This window comes from Athene cunicularia (assembly GCF_003259725.1).
Source record: "Athene cunicularia isolate RWA chromosome 3 unlocalized genomic scaffold, athCun1 chr3_part1, whole genome shotgun sequence".
Taxonomy (NCBI): Eukaryota; Metazoa; Chordata; class Aves; order Strigiformes; family Strigidae; genus Athene; species Athene cunicularia.
In genome coordinates, this window is record NW_020799097.1 from 5,319,334 (window position 1) to 5,338,108 (window position 18,775).

At 39.3% G+C, this 18,775-nt stretch overlaps 1 protein-coding gene across 1 annotated transcript in view; it reads left to right on the top strand.

Annotated features, from left to right (window-relative positions):
• Positions 1–18,775, top strand: part of CDC5L (cell division cycle 5 like) — a 34,651-nt gene that overhangs the window by 4,974 nt on the left and 10,902 nt on the right. Inside the window, exons 6-13 of the mRNA XM_026844926.1 lie at positions 705–849; positions 974–1,162; positions 2,527–2,675; positions 5,293–5,455; positions 6,885–7,049; positions 8,582–8,662; positions 9,013–9,258; positions 11,947–12,144. Coding sequence (XP_026700727.1) covers positions 705–849; positions 974–1,162; positions 2,527–2,675; positions 5,293–5,455; positions 6,885–7,049; positions 8,582–8,662; positions 9,013–9,258; positions 11,947–12,144 — 1,336 coding nt within the window. The remainder of the gene's footprint in view (positions 1–704; positions 850–973; positions 1,163–2,526; positions 2,676–5,292; positions 5,456–6,884; positions 7,050–8,581; positions 8,663–9,012; positions 9,259–11,946; positions 12,145–18,775) is intronic.

Here is an 18,775-nt window from a genome sequence, read left to right on the forward strand (position 1 = left end):
TGTATCCCAAAATATGCAGTTGAGAAATTAAATGCCCTGTCTTCATCATGAGCAGTATGGTACATATTTAGTTGTACTGTTGCATTTCCTACTGCTTTTGCCAACTACTTTCTACTGAGAAAGTAGGTCCAGTACTACATGCGATTTGGTTTATTAGCTTGTGATCTAATTGATTCTTTCTGCGTGGTTCAGAGGGTTTGGCAGGAGCTTCAAACTGAAGCTTATGATTTCACAGGCTGAATCCATTGCTGTTAGAAGAAAATACCATTTTTACTAAATATTGAAGATAAATTGGTTCCCATATCCCACAGACAATGTTTGTCTTCCCTTAACAGCTGCTGGAGAAAAAGGGACTGTTCACATCCTCTGATTTTTGCTATCTAAATTCTTGGACTGACAGTTTTTCTTGCTCCAGTGACTGTCGCAGATGAAGGTGGCTGTTGATTGTAGCCGAAGCAACTACCTGTTCCCTAATTCTATAATTTGAAAGCATTAACACTGCCTTGTTCTGGGTTCTGCTGCAAGACCTGCAGACCTTATCTAATCACTCAACCTTCTGTACCACAAGGTGGTTCATTCTTCCTGCAACATGTTTTATTTCAGCATATCTAACTTTTGGTTAGGGTACAGGCTTCTTGCTCTTTGCTTGTCTGTTTTACCTTGTTCTCTGTCTTCTAAAATGATTCTCTTACCCATAATGACAGTGAAAGGGAAGGAAGAGAACGCAAAAAAGACAAGCAACATATGAAACGGAAAAAAGAGTCAGACTTGCCTTCAGCTATTTTACAGACCAGTGGAGTGTCAGAATTTACCAAAAAAAGAAGTAAACTAGTGCTTCCAGCTCCTCAGGTAAGCTGTTCATTGATCAGTAAATGACTTATAAAGACAATGCCAATCAATGATTTCTGTTTTATCAAGTGGATCATGTGGTTGTATTTTATCTTAAAATGCCTTGGCATTTTCTCTTTTAAAGATATCTGATATAGAACTTGAAGAAGTTGTAAAAGTAGGCCAGGCAAGTGAGATTGCACGCCAGACTGCTGAGGAATCTGGAATTACAAACTCAGCTTCCAGCACTCTTCTGTCTGAATATAATGTGACCAACAACAGCATAGCCCTAAGGACTCCGAAAACTCCAGCAGCACAAGACAGGATCCTGCAGGTAGAGTATAAATATAGAGAACGGGCTTTTGAGTATTACTGCAGCGGTCAACTGAATAGAAGGTGTAAGTACCATAGAACATTCCTTAGGTTACGTGTGGTACTGCGGTTTGAACTGACACATTCTCCTCAGGACACACTGAAAGGCATAGAAGCCGATCCACTTCTGTCTTATCAGTTGTCACTATGCTTCAGAACGCTACGATACGTTTTGTATTATATATTGCATGCAACTTCTAGCATTAACCATTCTGGGGTTTTATCTCATTTCCCCTTGTCTTGGGTACCTCTCAGCTTCGAAGCTGCCTATGATGTTTATGTCATTAAAACAGTGTCTCACTTTATTAGCTTAAAACCACTCAAGACAAAGATTGTCAAAAACCTACCTTTGCAACCTCTCAGTTAGATTTGTGTTATGCTGATGGTGAGTGTCTGCGTTCTTAAAAAAAAAAACCTGGTAGAGGGGGGTAATGTTTTGTTTAGTGTGGGGAAATGGCTAAATGACATCAGCGCATCTAGTGTGTAAAACAAACAAAACCTCACCCCAAAACAAACAAACAAAAAACCCACCCCTGTGTTGATAATGAGCTCTATTTTAACAGTTTCATGATAGGAGAAAAGGGAAAGTTCCTGACTGCAGATCATGACCTAAGTCTGTGCAGTGTTTGCAGGAATGAATGGTCGTGTTCTCCTTCCAATGGAGTACTCTGACATCACATGTTGCAATATTATTCATACACATCGTTCTGTAGATTGATTGCTACTCTTCTGTGAAGATAATTGCTATGTGCAATAGTTTCAGTATCTCAGCTCCTTTTTGAAGTGCCTTGATTCTTCATTGTAAAAAGGAAAAATAAAATGAAAAATAGGGGATATTCATAAAAGCCCCAGTTGAGTCATGAACCAAAAATCTAAATAGCGGCCATCTCTACTGGAACTTTTTTTAAGTGCAATTTGGATAAACTTCTTTGTTGGATTTCAGAGTGCAGCTGTGCTGTTCCCTCTGAAAATCAGGATCCTTAGAATGACTTGAGTATTCAGTTGCTAGTAAATCTTTCAGTTTATAGAGTCTAGCAAACTGAAGGAAGTCAAAACATTTAAGTAACCTACTCATTTTTGCAACTCCAATTTATTAATATATCTTACTGGAAATGAAGATTAAAATCCCTTTGAGTGGAACAGTGGGGTTTGTAAATGCCAGTGTATGGGTGTTAAGAAGTGTTAAACATTTTCTGCAAACTGATTGATATTCAAATAACAATTCTGCTGTTCTTACTGCTGCTGAATGTGTTAAACTAAATCTGTATAGTAGAGTGTGACTCTGAAAGTCTTAGTGATGTGCTGTATGTGTTGTCTGTTATACAGGAAGCACAGAATTTGATGGCTCTCACAAATGTGGATACCCCCCTGAAAGGAGGTCTTAACACTCCCTTGCATGAGAGCGACTTTTCAGGGGTAACACCACAGAAACAGGTTGTTCAGACTCCGAATACCGTGCTTTCCACACCTTTCAGGTAAAGCAGGCTTATTTTCTAATGGATGCTTGGCTGGGCGTGTATCTAGTGGAGGTGGGTGGAGGGACTGGGTTGCAACAAGTGAAATAGTAGGTTATGATCAGTGCTTCAAAATACATTTTAACTGGCTTTTATTTCAAGCTGTTGTCACACAACTTTCTCCTTCTCTGTGTCCTTCACAAGCTCAGACATATCATCTTCATCTGTATTTGTACAGTGTATACCTGGAGTTTTGGTCCAAAATGAGGTCTTCTGTGGTCTGGAGCAATATAGATTATACTGGAGTAATACAGGAGTATAAATAGTAAGATGGAGTGTCATTCTGTATGTGGCTCCTAGCCTTTCCAAAGTATTACCTCTGAGTCGAAGGTGTGGGAAGTCCCATAGCCAAACCCACACTGAATTTTTGAAAAGCTGGAGTAAATATTTTATAAGCCATATATATCCAAAATAAAATATTTCTTATATTGCCAATCTAAATAGTATGGAATTGGTGGTTTAACTCTTACAGTGGGTCCTGAATAAATATATATCCCACAAATGCCAAATACCATACAGCTAAAAAATATTACACTTAGTACATTTTGTCTGTCAATCTTTACAACTTTGGTTCTAATTTTACTTGTATCATGCTAGTAGGAAAAGTGGAGAATGAAATAAAAAGGAGCTTTATGGCAGCTTTTCAAAAGCAGCTTTATTTTGTTGTTTAAAAGCTGTGTGCAAAAGCCCTGCTCTTTTAATTGGATCTACATGAATGAATCTTTTTGTGGAGATCTATTGGCGTCAGTGCGGCTCGGAGTGAATATAGAGTTTGGCCTGGAGTGATCTGGCTGTTCATTTGGGTAATTTTATATTAAAAAATGTAAAGACGTTATAATTTTATTGTTTGTTTAGGATTGGTTTTTTTAGTTTGTTTGTGGTGGGTTTTTAGCTTCTGAAATTCAGATTTACACATGTAAATATGGTACCCGTGTATCAACTTGGCTTGCAGAAACGCTGTATCAGTGTGAAATTCCAAGAACTTGAGCAGAGAGAAAAACAGTAATTACATTAATTGGTTAAAAATAAATAAAGCATAGCAATAACTTTTTAAGGAGGCAGAGTTGTAAAGTAGAGCCATCGTATTATTATTTAGGTCAAAAGAGCAATATTTGTTACACCTTTATTTCCTATGATTGTATGAAATTTGTAATATTTTGATGCAACATTTTTATGGAAGTTGTTGCCTCGCATTAGTTTTTTTTTGGTTTGATTTGGGGTTTGGGGTTTTTTTCCACTTCCTAGTTATAAGAATTTTCTTAAAAGGTATTAAGTTGAAAATTGTAATAGGGTTTTAAACGCTGCGTGGAACTGCGACAACTAGAAAACGAAACCTGCTTACTAGAAAATTGTTTCTTCTGGAAGTCAGCATAAAACTTTTTCTGCTAGTATAATCAACAAAGTAGACCTATCCTCAGAAATACTAATTTGAGTAAAATACATAAATATTCATTTTGCTGTTTTTTGCAGGTGTCATCCTGTAGACATTATTGCTTGTATGTGTTACCCTAAACAAGAGTTCATTAAAAAATTGTGAACAATCTCAAGCAAGAGGAAAGTACCACTTGCCTCTCACAGACATACCCAGTAAATGAGGCACTGTCACATCCCTTAAACGAGGACCAGTAGCCTGTGGCTGTCCACCATTGTGGCATGTTACTGGCACTACAAAATTACAGTAACTAGTAGTGGAAATGATGTATTAAATCATTTGTCCATTGTCCAGTCTGTCTCTGCCAGGGTTATTCTCTACAGCACACATACTTGTCATTGCAATCTCAAAATATTTAAATAAGCGTAGATGAGTAGTGTAATGTAGGCCTTTTTCCTAAAAGGTTTTCCCCATCCTGAAATTGTTTTATTTGAGACATTTTAAAATGCCTTATCAGTTTATTATTATTATTATTATTGCCATCACTATGTGAAACTTCATTATAGCTTGGCAACAGAAAACTTGTGACTGCATCCAAGACTGTGCCTACATGCCTGTCACATAGTAGGTTATTGGGGTAGAGAACAATATTTCTTCTCAGTCTAGAGGACAAGCAACCGAGGCCTGTAAAATCTAAGACTTTATCCATTTTGCCTAAGCTAAAGTGATTAAAAGTAATTATTGTAATATAATTATTCCTTCAATAATCAGTGAAAGCAAAGAGGCATTGAGTGATTAATTCAGTTGTAAGATGGGACAGCTGTTAAACCAGATGAATTCAGAGTGACTGACTTGCCACAGGTGGTAGGGAAATCAGAGCTTGCAATTAAATCCTGATTACTGTATCCCAAAATAGTGCCTGGTGACTGGATAATCTTCCAGAAGTAGCAGTGGAGGTTTGTGTTGCTGTAGTTCTTGAAACTTCTCTTAACATAATGATGTGCCTAGATTTCAGCTTGACAGGTCCCTAGTTACCCCTCAACAGGTGGATTCCTCTAACTGCGTATTACAGTGTCACTGCCTCCCAAGAAAAAAATCTAGATTGAATTTATTAACAGTATTTGCGTAACTTTTTGCAGCTTTCAAACTTTTGTAAGTAGAGCTCTTTAGGAAAAAAAAAAAATACTGTATCTGCACTTCCTCTAGAACACCTTCTCATGGACCAGAAGGCTTAACTCCTCGTGGAGGACTAACTCCTAAACCCGTGGTGGGTACAACTCCTGGTAGAACTCCCCTGCGTGATAAACTGAACATCAACCCAGAAGAGGGAATGGCAGATTACAGTGACCCATCTTATGCAAAACAGATGGTAAGAAGTACTTAAGAAGTGGAAATCACTGATCTGTTAATTTTCAGGATTTTTAATTCTGATCTTCTGAACAGAATTTTATTTCATAATAAAAGCAAGTGTTATTTCTACCACTTGTCTACAGGTCTGTTCTCATCTCCTGATAAAATTAAATCTTTATTTGAAAGAACAGAAATCTTGCCACTTAGAATGGCTTTCAGTATGCTTAGTGAAAGTGTTCTAAAGCTATTTGTCAAAGAAGACATAGTTAAGTTTCAGCCTTACTTGTATCTTTGAAGCTGAGCAGGAAATATATCTCAAGCAAAGATTCATTTTTCTTGCAATCCTACACAGCCCTCAAATCCCTCATCATCTTGGCTTCCCAGTTTACCTACAGGACTTTTCATCAGTCTGTTGTGTTGACAACATTGAGCTAAAGGAGTTTAATTTTTGCCATTAGGAGCACTTGGGTTTGAGATGTCCAGTAATCCGAGTCCCATCCAGATTCTTTCATCGCCTTTGGCAACAGATGTTTCCATTCTTGGCGATTCAGCCATATGTACCCTGCCAATTAGACATCGTATAAAAGGGCATATACCTAATAGGTAGCACCTTGGGAACTCCTTTTATGTGGCTGATTCTCCAGCCTTAAGTGTGGCTTTGGATATCTCCCACCAGAGTTATTGACATTTTTCTTTTTGGGCTAGCTAAGGATATCCACTTCAAGTTTTTGGCATGTTCTTCTTGCAAAAATAACTCTTCGAGTTCAGAATTTCAGATTTCCTCTTAGCTTAAAGGACAAGGTTTATTTGATGTCCTTATATGTACTTTGGTTCTGTCTTAGCCTTTTTATTGTAAAAAGGTTTTTTGCTGCTAGAAGGAAAACTGGGGCTTTAATTTCCTGGTGGATTGCACTGTTTTCCAGATCTGGTGCTATTTATCTCATTTTTCTACTGTGCCACAGGCCCCAGATTTGTGAGTGACTGCAAGGAAAAGGGTTTGAGTTGAGTTTGCGAATACCCCTGTGTCCATCAGCAGTATGGAGACATTTTCACATATTTTCAATTTCTTGAAATGCATTTATGTGAGTGTCTGCTGTTGCACTGAAACTACTGGGAGGCGAAGGTGCCATTCTGTTGGTTTACTTGAGTGTGTTTCAGCCAGTTTGAAGATTTCATTAGCTATCTTTAAGAAAGCTGTCTTGTTTTTTAGTATCAGAGATTTTCTGTGCTTAGTAGTGTATAAACTCTGGGGTAGTGATCCCTAGGCATGCCTGGGTTAGTACGTGCCTCTTTTGTCAGACTTCAGAGATTTTGTTTCTGTTGTCTTTGTAGCAGATTGTATTGGTTGTGTATTGTTCGTGTCTGTTAATGCAGGTTAATGGAATTTGATTGTATTGCACCTTTAGCATGTGAATCCAGAAAGATTATATCTTAGGTTATTCCAACAGGAGAGGGAATCTCGTGAACACCTGCGCCTTGGACTCATGGCCCTTCCTGCTCCAAAGAATGATTTTGAGATTGTTTTACCTGAAAATGCAGAAAAAGAACTTGAGGAACATGAAGTAGATGAAGCCTTTGTAGAAGATACTGCTGATATAGATGCCCGCAAACAGGTAGGTGTGTGTGATGCAAATAATGTCTTTTGTTTAAAATCAGATATGTTCCCTCTATGTTTCCCATAGTTTCACACCTGATTAGTGGAAGTGATACAGCTTTTACAGCATAACAGAGTAAAATGTACCTGTTTTCTGTGCTGCCATCAGAGTATACACACACAGAGAATTCTTTTCTTAATTTGTTGATGTATGATGTGTCATTTTCTACAGTGAAGTCTGTAAGAGTGTGTATGTCCTACCTCCTGCATTTGTCCCTCAAAAGATAAAATTAAAAGCATTTTTCTACAGAGGCATATGGCTTGATTTTAAGCATGTGAGAATAGTGCTTGCTTTTTTTTGTTTTTCAGTTTCAGGTTATTCTCTCAAGGTTAAAAGTTACTGTTGGTGAAATGTAAGACACGTATATACAAATTCAGGCAGGCTGTTAGCACACAGATAGAAACCTGCCATGCAGTGAGTAGGTTCTTTTCGTATGTCTTGTACCATGGGGTTACCTAGATGGCCAAGTTGTGAATAGGTCCCTCGTTTTTTGCTTTGTTTTGTTTCAGAATCAAGGAAGGCTGGATGAAGTGCTGTCTTAAATTCTGCTGGTTAAATAGCTGTACTGGCCAGTGATTAGAGACACTTTCATTTTTCTGTTTATAGGAATAGTCCCTTTTCCATTTACTGCTTATCCTAATTTTTGTGATGCGAACCTGTTTTTTGTTATATACCCTTAAATGAGTTCAGAGGGGTTGAACAAAATATTTTAAAAGACTCTATGCTCTGATATCTTCTAATATGATAAGTATTTCTCAGAATTTGATTCCTGGCATGTCCTGTTTTAGGGAGAAACATTATATACATACATGTGTATGTCTTGTGCATATACACCCTAATAAAAAGTCTGAATAAATACAGATAATTTCTGTGTGAGAAAAAGGAGTGAGAAAAGAATTTGAGTTGTAATATCATTCAAGGGAATAGCATTCTGCCTTTCAAATGAAGGCATGATGTGGCTGGGATTAGAACATGGAAGGTCTTGGTTATCATTCCTGAAGTTTTAGACAACACTGCCTTTTTGTGTTATTTATTGCCTGAAAGTGAAATGTTTTTATGCTTCCACGAGTTTTGTTTTAGTTTATGTCATTGAAGAAGACAAATAGAGTCCTGGCTGCAAATTTAAGTTTTCTTTTCCTGGTGGATTTCATGTCTGGAGAGTTACAGCAGTTGTCAGACTTGATGTGGAAGAATTTGAAAAGAACAGTTTGCTGGGGTTGAGTTGAGGCTGAAGGAGAATTTGATGTCTGGAAAGGACTTTTTAGGATATCTCTCCTCTTAGAGTTAGTCTGCTGTGTTCTTTCCTTTTACTTCAGGGGCAATAAATTATGATGTCATCACATTATTTGGCTCTGGTTTCATAACATGAATTCTTTATACTTTAAAGAATCTTTGCTGAAGTAATCAATTAGTCTCTATATTGCATACATTTCTAGGAAGCATCTGATTGTATTACAGTAGCTGAAGTAACACTTACCTTGTTTGCCTAGGCTCTCCGAGATGCAGAGCGTGCAAAGGAACTGAAGAGAATGCACAAAGCTGTACAGAAGAATCTACCACGGCCCTCGGAAGTAAGTGGGAAAAAAAAATCACTTTTAAGGAAAAAAAATAGAAGTAAAGGTTTTAACCATGATAGGAGGAAACACGGTCTGAGTAAATCATGAGAGAATTAAATTTTTGCGTGTGCTGATTTCAGCATTACGGGAAACTTTCACAGTGAAATTGTCATGAGGTATTTCACATGTACAAATGAAACCACAGTTGAATGTTTGAGTTGCTGTGTGTGTCACAGCACAAGGGATTTTGGCACCTGTTCTGCATGGTGTTGATACATAATATTCATACTCAGGTGACAGTATATAAATTTAATGTGATCTTTGCTGTATATGATGTTTATGAACTTTTTTTAATTCCTGTGCAGGTTAATGAAACAATACTGAGACCCTTAAATGTGGAACCGCCTCTAACAGACCTACAGAAAAGTGAAGAGCTAATAAAGAAAGAGATGATTACTATGCTTCATTTTGATCTTTTACATCACCCATTTGGAGAGCAGCCTAGTGGTAAGAAGGGGAAAGGACCAGGATTTGGAAGCAACAATGCAGAACATATGGCTTACTTGGAACAAAATCCTTATGAGAAATTCTCCAAAGAGGATCTCAAGAAGGTGAGAATTGTATGGCTTAATTACTAGTGACCTAATGTCTTCTTCTGTCATGGTCCTGTAATCTTACAAATAAAGGTGTGTTTGAGCCTGCATAAAATTTATTTGGGAGATCTCCAGAGGTTTGTGTGAAGAACTGTAAAGATAATTCAAGTGCGTGTTCTGTTTACTGTGAGTTGATGTTAATCTAGGCACAGATTAGTAGCAGTTATAATTATGATGCTATATTTGTCCAGAGATACAGATACAATTTTGAATATGTTGTGATTGCGTATCATCTTAAGTGAGGGTGGGAGCTCTAATACCCCAACAGTTACCAAATTCTACTGTTTCTGGAAACTGGTGTTAAATCATTGAGACTTCAACTAGGTGTGATACCCACCTTCTACTGCCTGTGTAATTCATTAATCCAGAATTACTAAGCATTTTTTTCATAGCAGTGCAGACTAAATATGACAGTGGTCGCCACCTTACAACTTGGAGCAGCAAATGAAGTTGTTTTAATTATGCTTGTCAAGCTTAATCCAACAGAGCTGTGCTAGTGCAGAGCCTGCTGGGCCATGGCAACTGATCTTAAAGCATACCCAGTTTAAAAGTGCTGAATAGGCAGAATAGGTTGTTGCTGGATGAAATGAGTAGGCTGTCTGGGCACTCTGTCCTGTTTTGCATTGTGATCCCAAGTTAAACAGCAGTCCTGTACCAAGGGTTCCGGTTCGGGTTGTTCAGTTATTTAAGCAGCTACAGATGTTGCCTTTTGCTGCCAAGTGACAGATAGACAGTTCAGACACACAGTGCTGTGGTTAGCTCTTTCACAGCGTTTCACCTGTGAAGTTGTGCCAATAATCTTTGACCAAATGCTTACAGGAATAAAAATCAGTGAAAAGGACAAAATCATGTGCCACCAAGTCATCTGTTTTATGTAGACTCCTACTATCCAAGACTTGTGTTCTGACAATAGCTGTGCTATCTCTACACCTAAATCCCATATTACTTTAAAGTGACTCTACAGATACACAAGCAGATTTTAAATCCATCTCCTTGTCCATATCTGACCAATGAATCAAGAACCTAAAATGAGAAACACTGAACAGTATGTACTTCCAATTTGCTGTTAAATGAAAAATTATACTTGAAGATTCCTGAGCAGAGGTTAAAGATGGAAAATACAGTTAGATCATGAATTTCACTGCCCTGCCAGTGTCAGATTGTTCCCTTAGGAACACTCTTTGAGTGCTTTCTCTGGTTGTTTTATAGTGCAATGAGAATTAAGTTTTCTATCACTTCCCTTAGAGACTGTTACACAGTCCAGTAGTTTTTGTCTGGAAACTTTCTTCATAGTCCCTGGAAATTCTGTCTCCTAACTAATGGTCAGAAGTTTTTTGCATCCTTGCTCCTGCTTGCTCTCTAACATTCAGCATAAGATTCACTCTTGACCTAAAATCAAATTCAAACCAGGAAATTTTCCCATCTCTGTGCTCTTGCCTGGGACTTGTTTATTTTTCTTTGTTTCTTAATTTGTTTTTAGAACATCTTCCTAAAATCCCTTCTTAAAATGCTTCTTTCTTTTCCTGATATGTAGTGCTCTTTTGGGAAGGATTAGCAGTGGTGCTAAGCACAGTACGCTGAGCTCTTAAAGCTGTGGAACTGTTTTGACACCACAACTAAATGGCTTTAGTTCCTCAAAGTGTACAAATAGATGCTACTTGAAAGTGAACTTTATAAGATTTAGCTTTGTCAGGTGTGGTTAGAGTACTGTTTTATCTGTCTTGACCATTGAGGGTAGATAAGTAATTAATTTTCCTTTCTCTGGTATCCCTGGAGTCATCTAATCTGGTGATACCTGTAAATTCCTGGGAAATGTGCTATTATAAAACATGTATCTGCTTGCAGTGAGATATCTGTTGTTGATATGGAAATTTCTTGTGCTTGTATAAATCCTGTTGAAAGAGGTACATGCACTTCTAACCAATGAAGTCCAGATCAGCAAAGATTTTTTTAGTTACAAATAAAATTGGAAGGACCTCGGTGCCTATGTAGTTTCATGGGCCAGGCTTTTTGTCAGAAAAATTAAAGAGTTTTGAGAATAACATAAATCTTCTCAGTTCACTCTAAGTTACTTTGTAAACTAAACTGGAAACAGCAGAGTGCTCATACCTCACCATTAGTTCTCTAGCAACAGAATGCATGTTAGTTAAAAGTCGGAGTAGTATTTCCTGCAATGGAGCTTACACAGCTCACCCATTAATGTTTAGACTTGACTTTCCAGCTTGTGTGGAGAAGGGCAAGCAAAAGGAAATGAAAAGTGATTTTTTTTTTTCATAGAACAGCTACTTATGTCTGTAGAGTTATCCCTCCCCTCAAGGTCCTTGCTTTTATCTCTTCTCTTCTGCAGCAAGATGAAGTATCTCTCTGTGCCACAGCTTTCATTAGCTATAGCAGAGTGATGTCAGGTTTGGCCAAATGATATAAAATGAGGGATAGTTGTGCTGTGAGTAGCCTTCTAGCCTGGGTTTCATTTATAATCCACAGCATCTGTGTTAGATTTCATAGTTAGCTTAACCTGATGGTGAGCTTTTAGTATGAAAAGAGAAACTGCCCCTGTGAATTGCACACTGAAGGATTGAAAAGAAGAGGAATTTTCTTGTATCCTCTGTATTGTAACTGCAATTTATTTCTCGTCATTTCCAACAGGCACAGGATCTACTGGCACAAGAGATGGAAGTGGTAAAGCAAGGAATGGGGCATGGAGAGCTCTCAAGTGAAGCTTATAACCAGGTGTGGGAAGAATGTTACAGCCAAGTGTTATACCTGCCTGGACAGAGCCGTTACACAAGAGCTAACTTGGCCAGCAAAAAAGACAGGATAGAGTCACTTGAAAAGAGGCTTGAGGTCAGTGTCACTTTTTCCTGCTTTTTGCACCTGCCTTTTTAAAAAAAAAAAAAAATTCCCGTGTGTGGATTCTTTTTTCCTATATAAGAGTTACAGGTTACTTTACAAATCATTCAGGTCTTTTGGTGGGATTCCTTTGAAAAGGTTGTTGAGGAATTCTCGTAGGGAGATCATACATGTTTTTGAGGTGTTTAAATTGCATTCTCTCATCGTCTTCCTTTTCTTAAAATATTCCTAGATATTCCCACACAGAGTTTTGTTACCATATTAGCTGTAACAGTGCTCATTCCACCTACTTTATTCTCAACTGGAGAGAAGATCAGGTTCTGCTCTCTCTAAATTCCGTGTAGGTTTTTTACTGTTTTCTTAATCTCCACTGTTAGTGGATCCAGATACCTGATCTTTATTTTTGCACTTTGGCCCTGATAGTGGCCAGTAGGACATGCTTCAGGAAAGATGCTTAAAAACGTTTCTGCCCCAAAACTCCTCTAAAGTTCTTTTTCCAACTTGATTTGGTTTCTGATTGACTATTACATATGTGAAAGTCTAGATAGTCCTGAATTCTTGCTAGACTGTCATCTCCAGAGATTCCTTCCAGAAAAGAGAACAGTGGATGTTTGTGATCCCATTCCACTTTATCAGGAAGTAGTAGACTTCCTTACAAGAGCATTTACACTCAAATTTTGAGTTTGCTGTTGTGCATAACATTTTTCTCTAGCTCAAAATGGCAGAGTTTAGATAGCAACATCTCACCAAAGTGCCTGCATGCATTTTGAGTACTGGACACTGGTGCTAAGGGACCAAGAACTGAAACTACATCTTTTTCTGCTGAGTTGTAGATTACAGCATTCTCCAGTGTCAACACGCTTGCACTGGTTTATTCAAAATGTGGCAGTCACAGGCCTTAACTCAACAAAGCATTAAGATTTGGTAGGGTGTCCTGGGATTGAGGAGGTTGTGTGTGGAGAGGAAATCGTTTAAGGTATGGTACACTAAGTGGAAGGTGGCAATTCAGCCTTTTGACACTGATTTCCCTTGCCCTGTCCCATCTCTAGAGTTTCACCCAAACACTCCACACAAACCACAAGAATACACAGCTTTTTTTGATAAAAGGTAAACTGGCTTTAAATTGTTTGTTCCCACAGAACCTGTGTTTGTTCAGACTTTCAGTAAGTCATTACCTGTTTTCCAAAATAATATTTTAGCCTAAAAGTCTCTAAATTATGCAGGCATGAGATGATTATTTTCCATGGTAAAAGGAAACTTTAAAAAAAAAAAAAGTTCTTCTGTATTTAACATCAGCATAACTACTGTTGCTAGAAGTAAACCTCCTCAAACAGCTACTACAGCAGAAATAACATGTGAGAGCAGCCAGAAAGGCTGAATTTTCACTTGATTCATATGCATGAAACACAGCGTGACTGTGTGTTTTGTTAAGTCTGTCAGTCAAGAGTGTCGTCCAGGTTTAGGCTCCGCAGTTGTTAGGCAGTTGCTCGGGCCAGGAACGGTTCACCTACACGTAGCCCAGTGGCCGAGCGGTTTAGCGTTAATGCCAGAGCACTTGTCGTGCTGCTGCTCACCCAGCAGAGAGCACCATTACCCTGCCCAACGCAGCCCGCTCCACACACTCTGCTCTACTCTTTATTTTCACAAAAACAGGCTGAGCACAGCAGCAGCCAGCTTGCATGGGGAGCAGGGACTGAGCTGGCGTTACGCCAGCAGTCTGAGGGCTGTACCTAATTTGTGTACAAATGCTTTTGAAATTTAAATATCTTACGCCCCAAAACTGCATTAGAAGTGCATTATTAAACTTGCAAAGTCAAACAGTCAAAGTTAGGGAATGCACAAACAGCTTTACTCTGGCAGCCTTAATTTGCATATGCATTATGAGACAGTCTTTAATTTCATGATTACAGCCTAGTTTTTCCACAGACTCATTTACTGCACAGGGTGGATGGTACTTGCTTAATGACTAGCTATTGAATATTTTGTTTTCTCTTTATTGTTCAGTGTGTGGCCCTGTGCCTTTGCACTGCACACTTACTTCTACAGTCTAAATTAGTTACTTCTGTGTGGGCTTTCCTGTGCGGTTGATTTTTGTTCGTCTCCCAGTATTTGAATGAGTGGTCGAATGCTTGTCAAGGATATTGAAGCAAAGAAAGTAAGGTCACATCATTAGTTTGTCAAACCCCTGTTGCATATGTTTGTTCTTTAAGTGCTTATTGCTTTGTAGTCACAAGACAGTCACCCAGGAAGTAAAAATAAAATCAGGGGTCTTGCCAAGAAAAAAAATTGAGTTTCATTTGCTACCAAAGTTCCATGGAACTCCATGGAAGATAGCTGAAAAAGCCAGCTAGTTGGGTCTATGATAAGCTGCTGTAATCATGAGACTCTATGTCTTGCTAACATAGCTACATCTCTTCGGGTGAGCTGGGAGCTTGGAGTGCATCTTTGAAAAGACTTAATTGCTTGATGCATTCACTCTAAAGTGAGAGAGCAAGCTTGTGTATGTGTTCAAAACAAGTGATACAGGCTTGGGGAGGAGTGGCTGGAGAGCTGCCAGTCAGAGAGGGATGGGGGGTGATTGACAGCCGGCTGAACAGGAGCCAGCAGTGTGCCCAGGTGGCCAAGAAGGCCAATGGCATCCTGGCTTGTGTCAGCACTGGCGTGGCCAGCAGGGACAGGGAAGGGATCTGAGCCCTGGGCTCGGCACTGGTGAGGCCGCCCCTCAATTCCTGTGTTCAGTTTTGGTCCCCTTGCTACCAAAGGCCATTGAACAACTCGAGCATGTCCAGAGAAGGGCAATGGAGCTGATGCAGGGTCTGGAGCACAGGTCTGCTGGGGAGCGGCTGAGGGAACTGGGGGGGTTTAGTCTGAAGAAGAGGAGGCTGAGGGGAGACCTCCTGGCCCTCTACAGCTCCCTGACAGGAGGGTGCAGAGAACTGGGGATGAGTCTCTGGAGCCAAGGAACAAGTGATAGGACAAGAGGGAATGGCGTCGAGTTGCACTGGGGAAGGTTTAGACTGGCTATTAGGAAGCATTTCTTTGCAGAAGGGGTTGTTGGGTGTTGGAATGGGCTGCCCCGGGAGGTGGTGGAGTCCCCATCCCTGGAGGGGTTTAAGAGTAGGGTCGACACAGCGCTGAGGGATCTGGTGTAGTTGGGAACTGTCAGTGTGAGGTTAATGGTTGAACTGTATGATCTTCGAGGTCTTTTCCAACCTAGACAATTCTGTGATTCTGTGAAAATCCCCCACACCCCAGTGCAGTCAGGCACACAGGGCCAGCAGAGGTTGCAGGTACAGCGAGAGTCCTGCACTGCCTCTCACAGCTCACTGTTTGTTGAGTGCAGGTGGATTCTTTGCACAGTTAAATTGGAGCCGAAAATCTCTCCCAAGTGTGTGCAAAATGCAGTTGAGTGCAGCTCTGTTGCCTTACCTTATTTAAAAGGCCCCACCTAAAAGAAAGATATACAGTTTTCTAAGAACAGGTCACCAGCTGAATCATTTTTTAAAATACTGAATAAAAAGCGTAGCAGTTTAATGAACAAATGAATATACAACGGAAAAAGCACAGCGGTTAATTTTTTTTTCCTAACCCATTCTCAGCAATGGCAAAGCCCACCTTCATTTTAACATTTTTCCAAGAAAAGTTGTCTGAAAGCAGTATCAGTTGAAGTAGATACTTTAATGGGAAATATCAGACAACCCTAATGAAAAGCAGGGATATTAGCTCAGCTTTCAGTACCCCAAGATAATTTCTTGTACTCTTAACTTCCTTTGAGAAAAGAGTAGAAACTAAAATAGAGTTTGCTAGCAACAGAAACTGTTGTCGGTCAGCTTTTGGGGCTGCTTCTTCCCCTTTGTATTGTACTAAGATCATTAGGGGAAGGAAAAAAAAATCAGTTTAGTGATATTTGCTGGAGACAGCTGCACATCGGGTAGTCACTGTCTAATGCTACCATATGGGACTGCTAACACCCTGCAGATCCTGTGCGAAAAAGCCAGCTATTTCTAGGGCTGTCTTCATTGCTCCGAGATTACTGGGTGGATTGATGGCGTGGACAAACAGTCGTCTTTCTCTAATTGGCCTGTTTTCACTGCCTGAGTGATTTAGTGGTGGCAGCCTTGTATATGTTGACATGACATTTATCTTCCTGAAATTGATGGTGATATCACAAACAGATTTGGACTGTTATTGATGAACTTGAGGAGGCAAAGTAAAGCAGTTGTGGAGAGCTTCTGTTTGGCTAGATACCCTGTCCAGGCATCAGCAGCAGTAATGCACGACTCAGCAATAGTTTCAATATTACAATGTGCCTGCTATGTATTAGTAATACTTTTCACTTCTTTATTTTGAGGGTTTGGGACTCTTTGAACGTGTTACTTAACGTGGCTTAAGAATGTTACAGGATTACTGTGTGAACTTTTTTGCGTTACGGATGGAGAGTTTCAGATCCATGCAAGTGAATCCCTGTGACCTCATTACGTGTCTGTGGTACAGTTTAGGTTTGCTTGAATCCTGGTGGAATTTTCTGATCTTTCCAGTAGCTTCTGGAAGTCTTAGCATATTTATTCAAAGCTAGGCTACACTCCAGAGCTAGTCATTTCAGAAACTGGGGTTTTCTGATGCTCACAGTTGCATTTAGTAACTGCATCAGTTCTCTGCAATACCTTGTATTCCCTTCTTTTCCAGGCAATATATTTGTAAAGAGCAGCATTCCTGCCTAAGGTGTGTGTTAAGCTATGAACCTTATCAGATGAAATGAGATAGTAGAGGCATCTATTTTAACAAGATAGTTACTTCCCTTCGTTATTCATAACATATAAACTTCCTGCCAGCATTACTTTTCCTTTGAAGACAGTTCATAATGTTGGCTTGTGGCATACAAATATTTTTATTAAAAATGTGGTAGTTAACATCACCGTTTCAGTTGATTGCTAAATTATGAACCCTATTGAACGTCTGCAGGGGTAGGAAGCTCTAGTTACACAAAGCAAATTAAATTACCTATTCTTTTCAATATCCAGGATACACCAAGATGGTAATTTACCAGACCAAAGTGTCCATTTTTGCTTTTCTTTGCAACCTGAGTCCTCTGAATAAACTGACACTGAAAACCAGTTGCTTAGCCGGAGTTTTATGGGTTACATAGTACACTCTGCTGCAAGGTGTCTCACTTACTAGTTTATTGGAGATTGTATTTATTTTCTCTCTAGCTTATATGTTCCGAAAGCTCGAACTTCTTTTGAATTTTCAGGTGTGCTGTTACTGAGAAAACACCTGGAGAAAATGAGAGAATAAGAGACTAGGAATAAAGAAATTACTCATAAAACTAAAATATGGTGGGATCCCTGAGTAGTCTGCTTTTATGGTCATGTGTATTCGTTTGTACTACTGTGTTGCCTTTGGAGAATAAACTTTTTTTTAATTAAAGGTCTGTTGGGAATGTAGTTGGCACCAGAGGATCACATCTGAGGGTTGTCAGTGGTCTTCACTGTCAGGCTGTTCGGGGTCTGATAGAGCTGACTGTTTATGCAAGCCCACTGTTGCAGTGTCTGATCTCTGCATAATGTACAGTTGATCATCAGAGTACACGTGTTAGCATAGCAGTTTTGGAGGGTATGTACTTCTCCTAGGTGACACAGATATATGGCAGATCCCTTAGGAATGGTCTTTACCACTGTGTGAAAATACGTTTACTGATTACCGGAATGGTTACCATGCAGCGTGTGCTATAGCTAGGATGCTCATAACGTTTTAGCTTGTGCCAGAAAAGTTCAGTGCTACTTATTTTTCCCCAGCTGCCCCTTGCCATTACCTCTAACCTTGTACCAGTGCTCCTGTAACTTTGTGGTAATCTGGATCAGTTCACTGAATTGGCAGAAAATTAATTATTTTTAGATTAAGCACCAAATCCCTTTCCACAGTAGCTAGATATTAGATCAGCTTAGCTATAACACATCACATCTTTGCTTGCAGGATTGGATTTTGGAATATTTGTGAGATCCACAGTGAAGGTAAGCCATAGCCTATAATGAAGAAAGCAATAAATAAAAGTTTTTGTATTGTCAAGGATAACTTATGTCTAGAATAAGAAAAAAACGTGCCAGGGAAAATAAATGGATTTAGCGAGAAATCTCGTGTTTTCTTTCTAGTGCAGGTGAATATTCGTGGCCTGTTTTTTAAGCATGAGTTCAGATTTGACACACCTTATTTTAGCCTCCTAACTAAAACAAAGCTGCAGTTGCCTTAGGCTCTCTTCAGTTTTGGTAGAGACCAGACGCTTCCTGAGAGCAGTGTGGCCCATTTAAGAGCTGAAGTTCCCTTTCAAGTTTCTGATTTTTCTCTTTTTATTACAGAGGCACATAGAGCATCTTGGTGAAACAAAACTAGGTCTTAATGTCTCCCTTGGTTCCTCTGTCACTGGAAAAAGGAGTAATGTCTACTTACGGAGATCTGTAGTTTTGTTTGTGAAGTGCTTGTAGACCTATGAATGAAAATCATTATCTAAAACTGCTAAATCTTCAAGTGTACTTGTGCTGCCTAGAAAGTAGTTGTCTTTTCCATTTACAGCTTGTTGAGTTGAGCTGGAGCTTTGTATCTTTGCATAGTAGAAGTCTTGGGGGGGGGG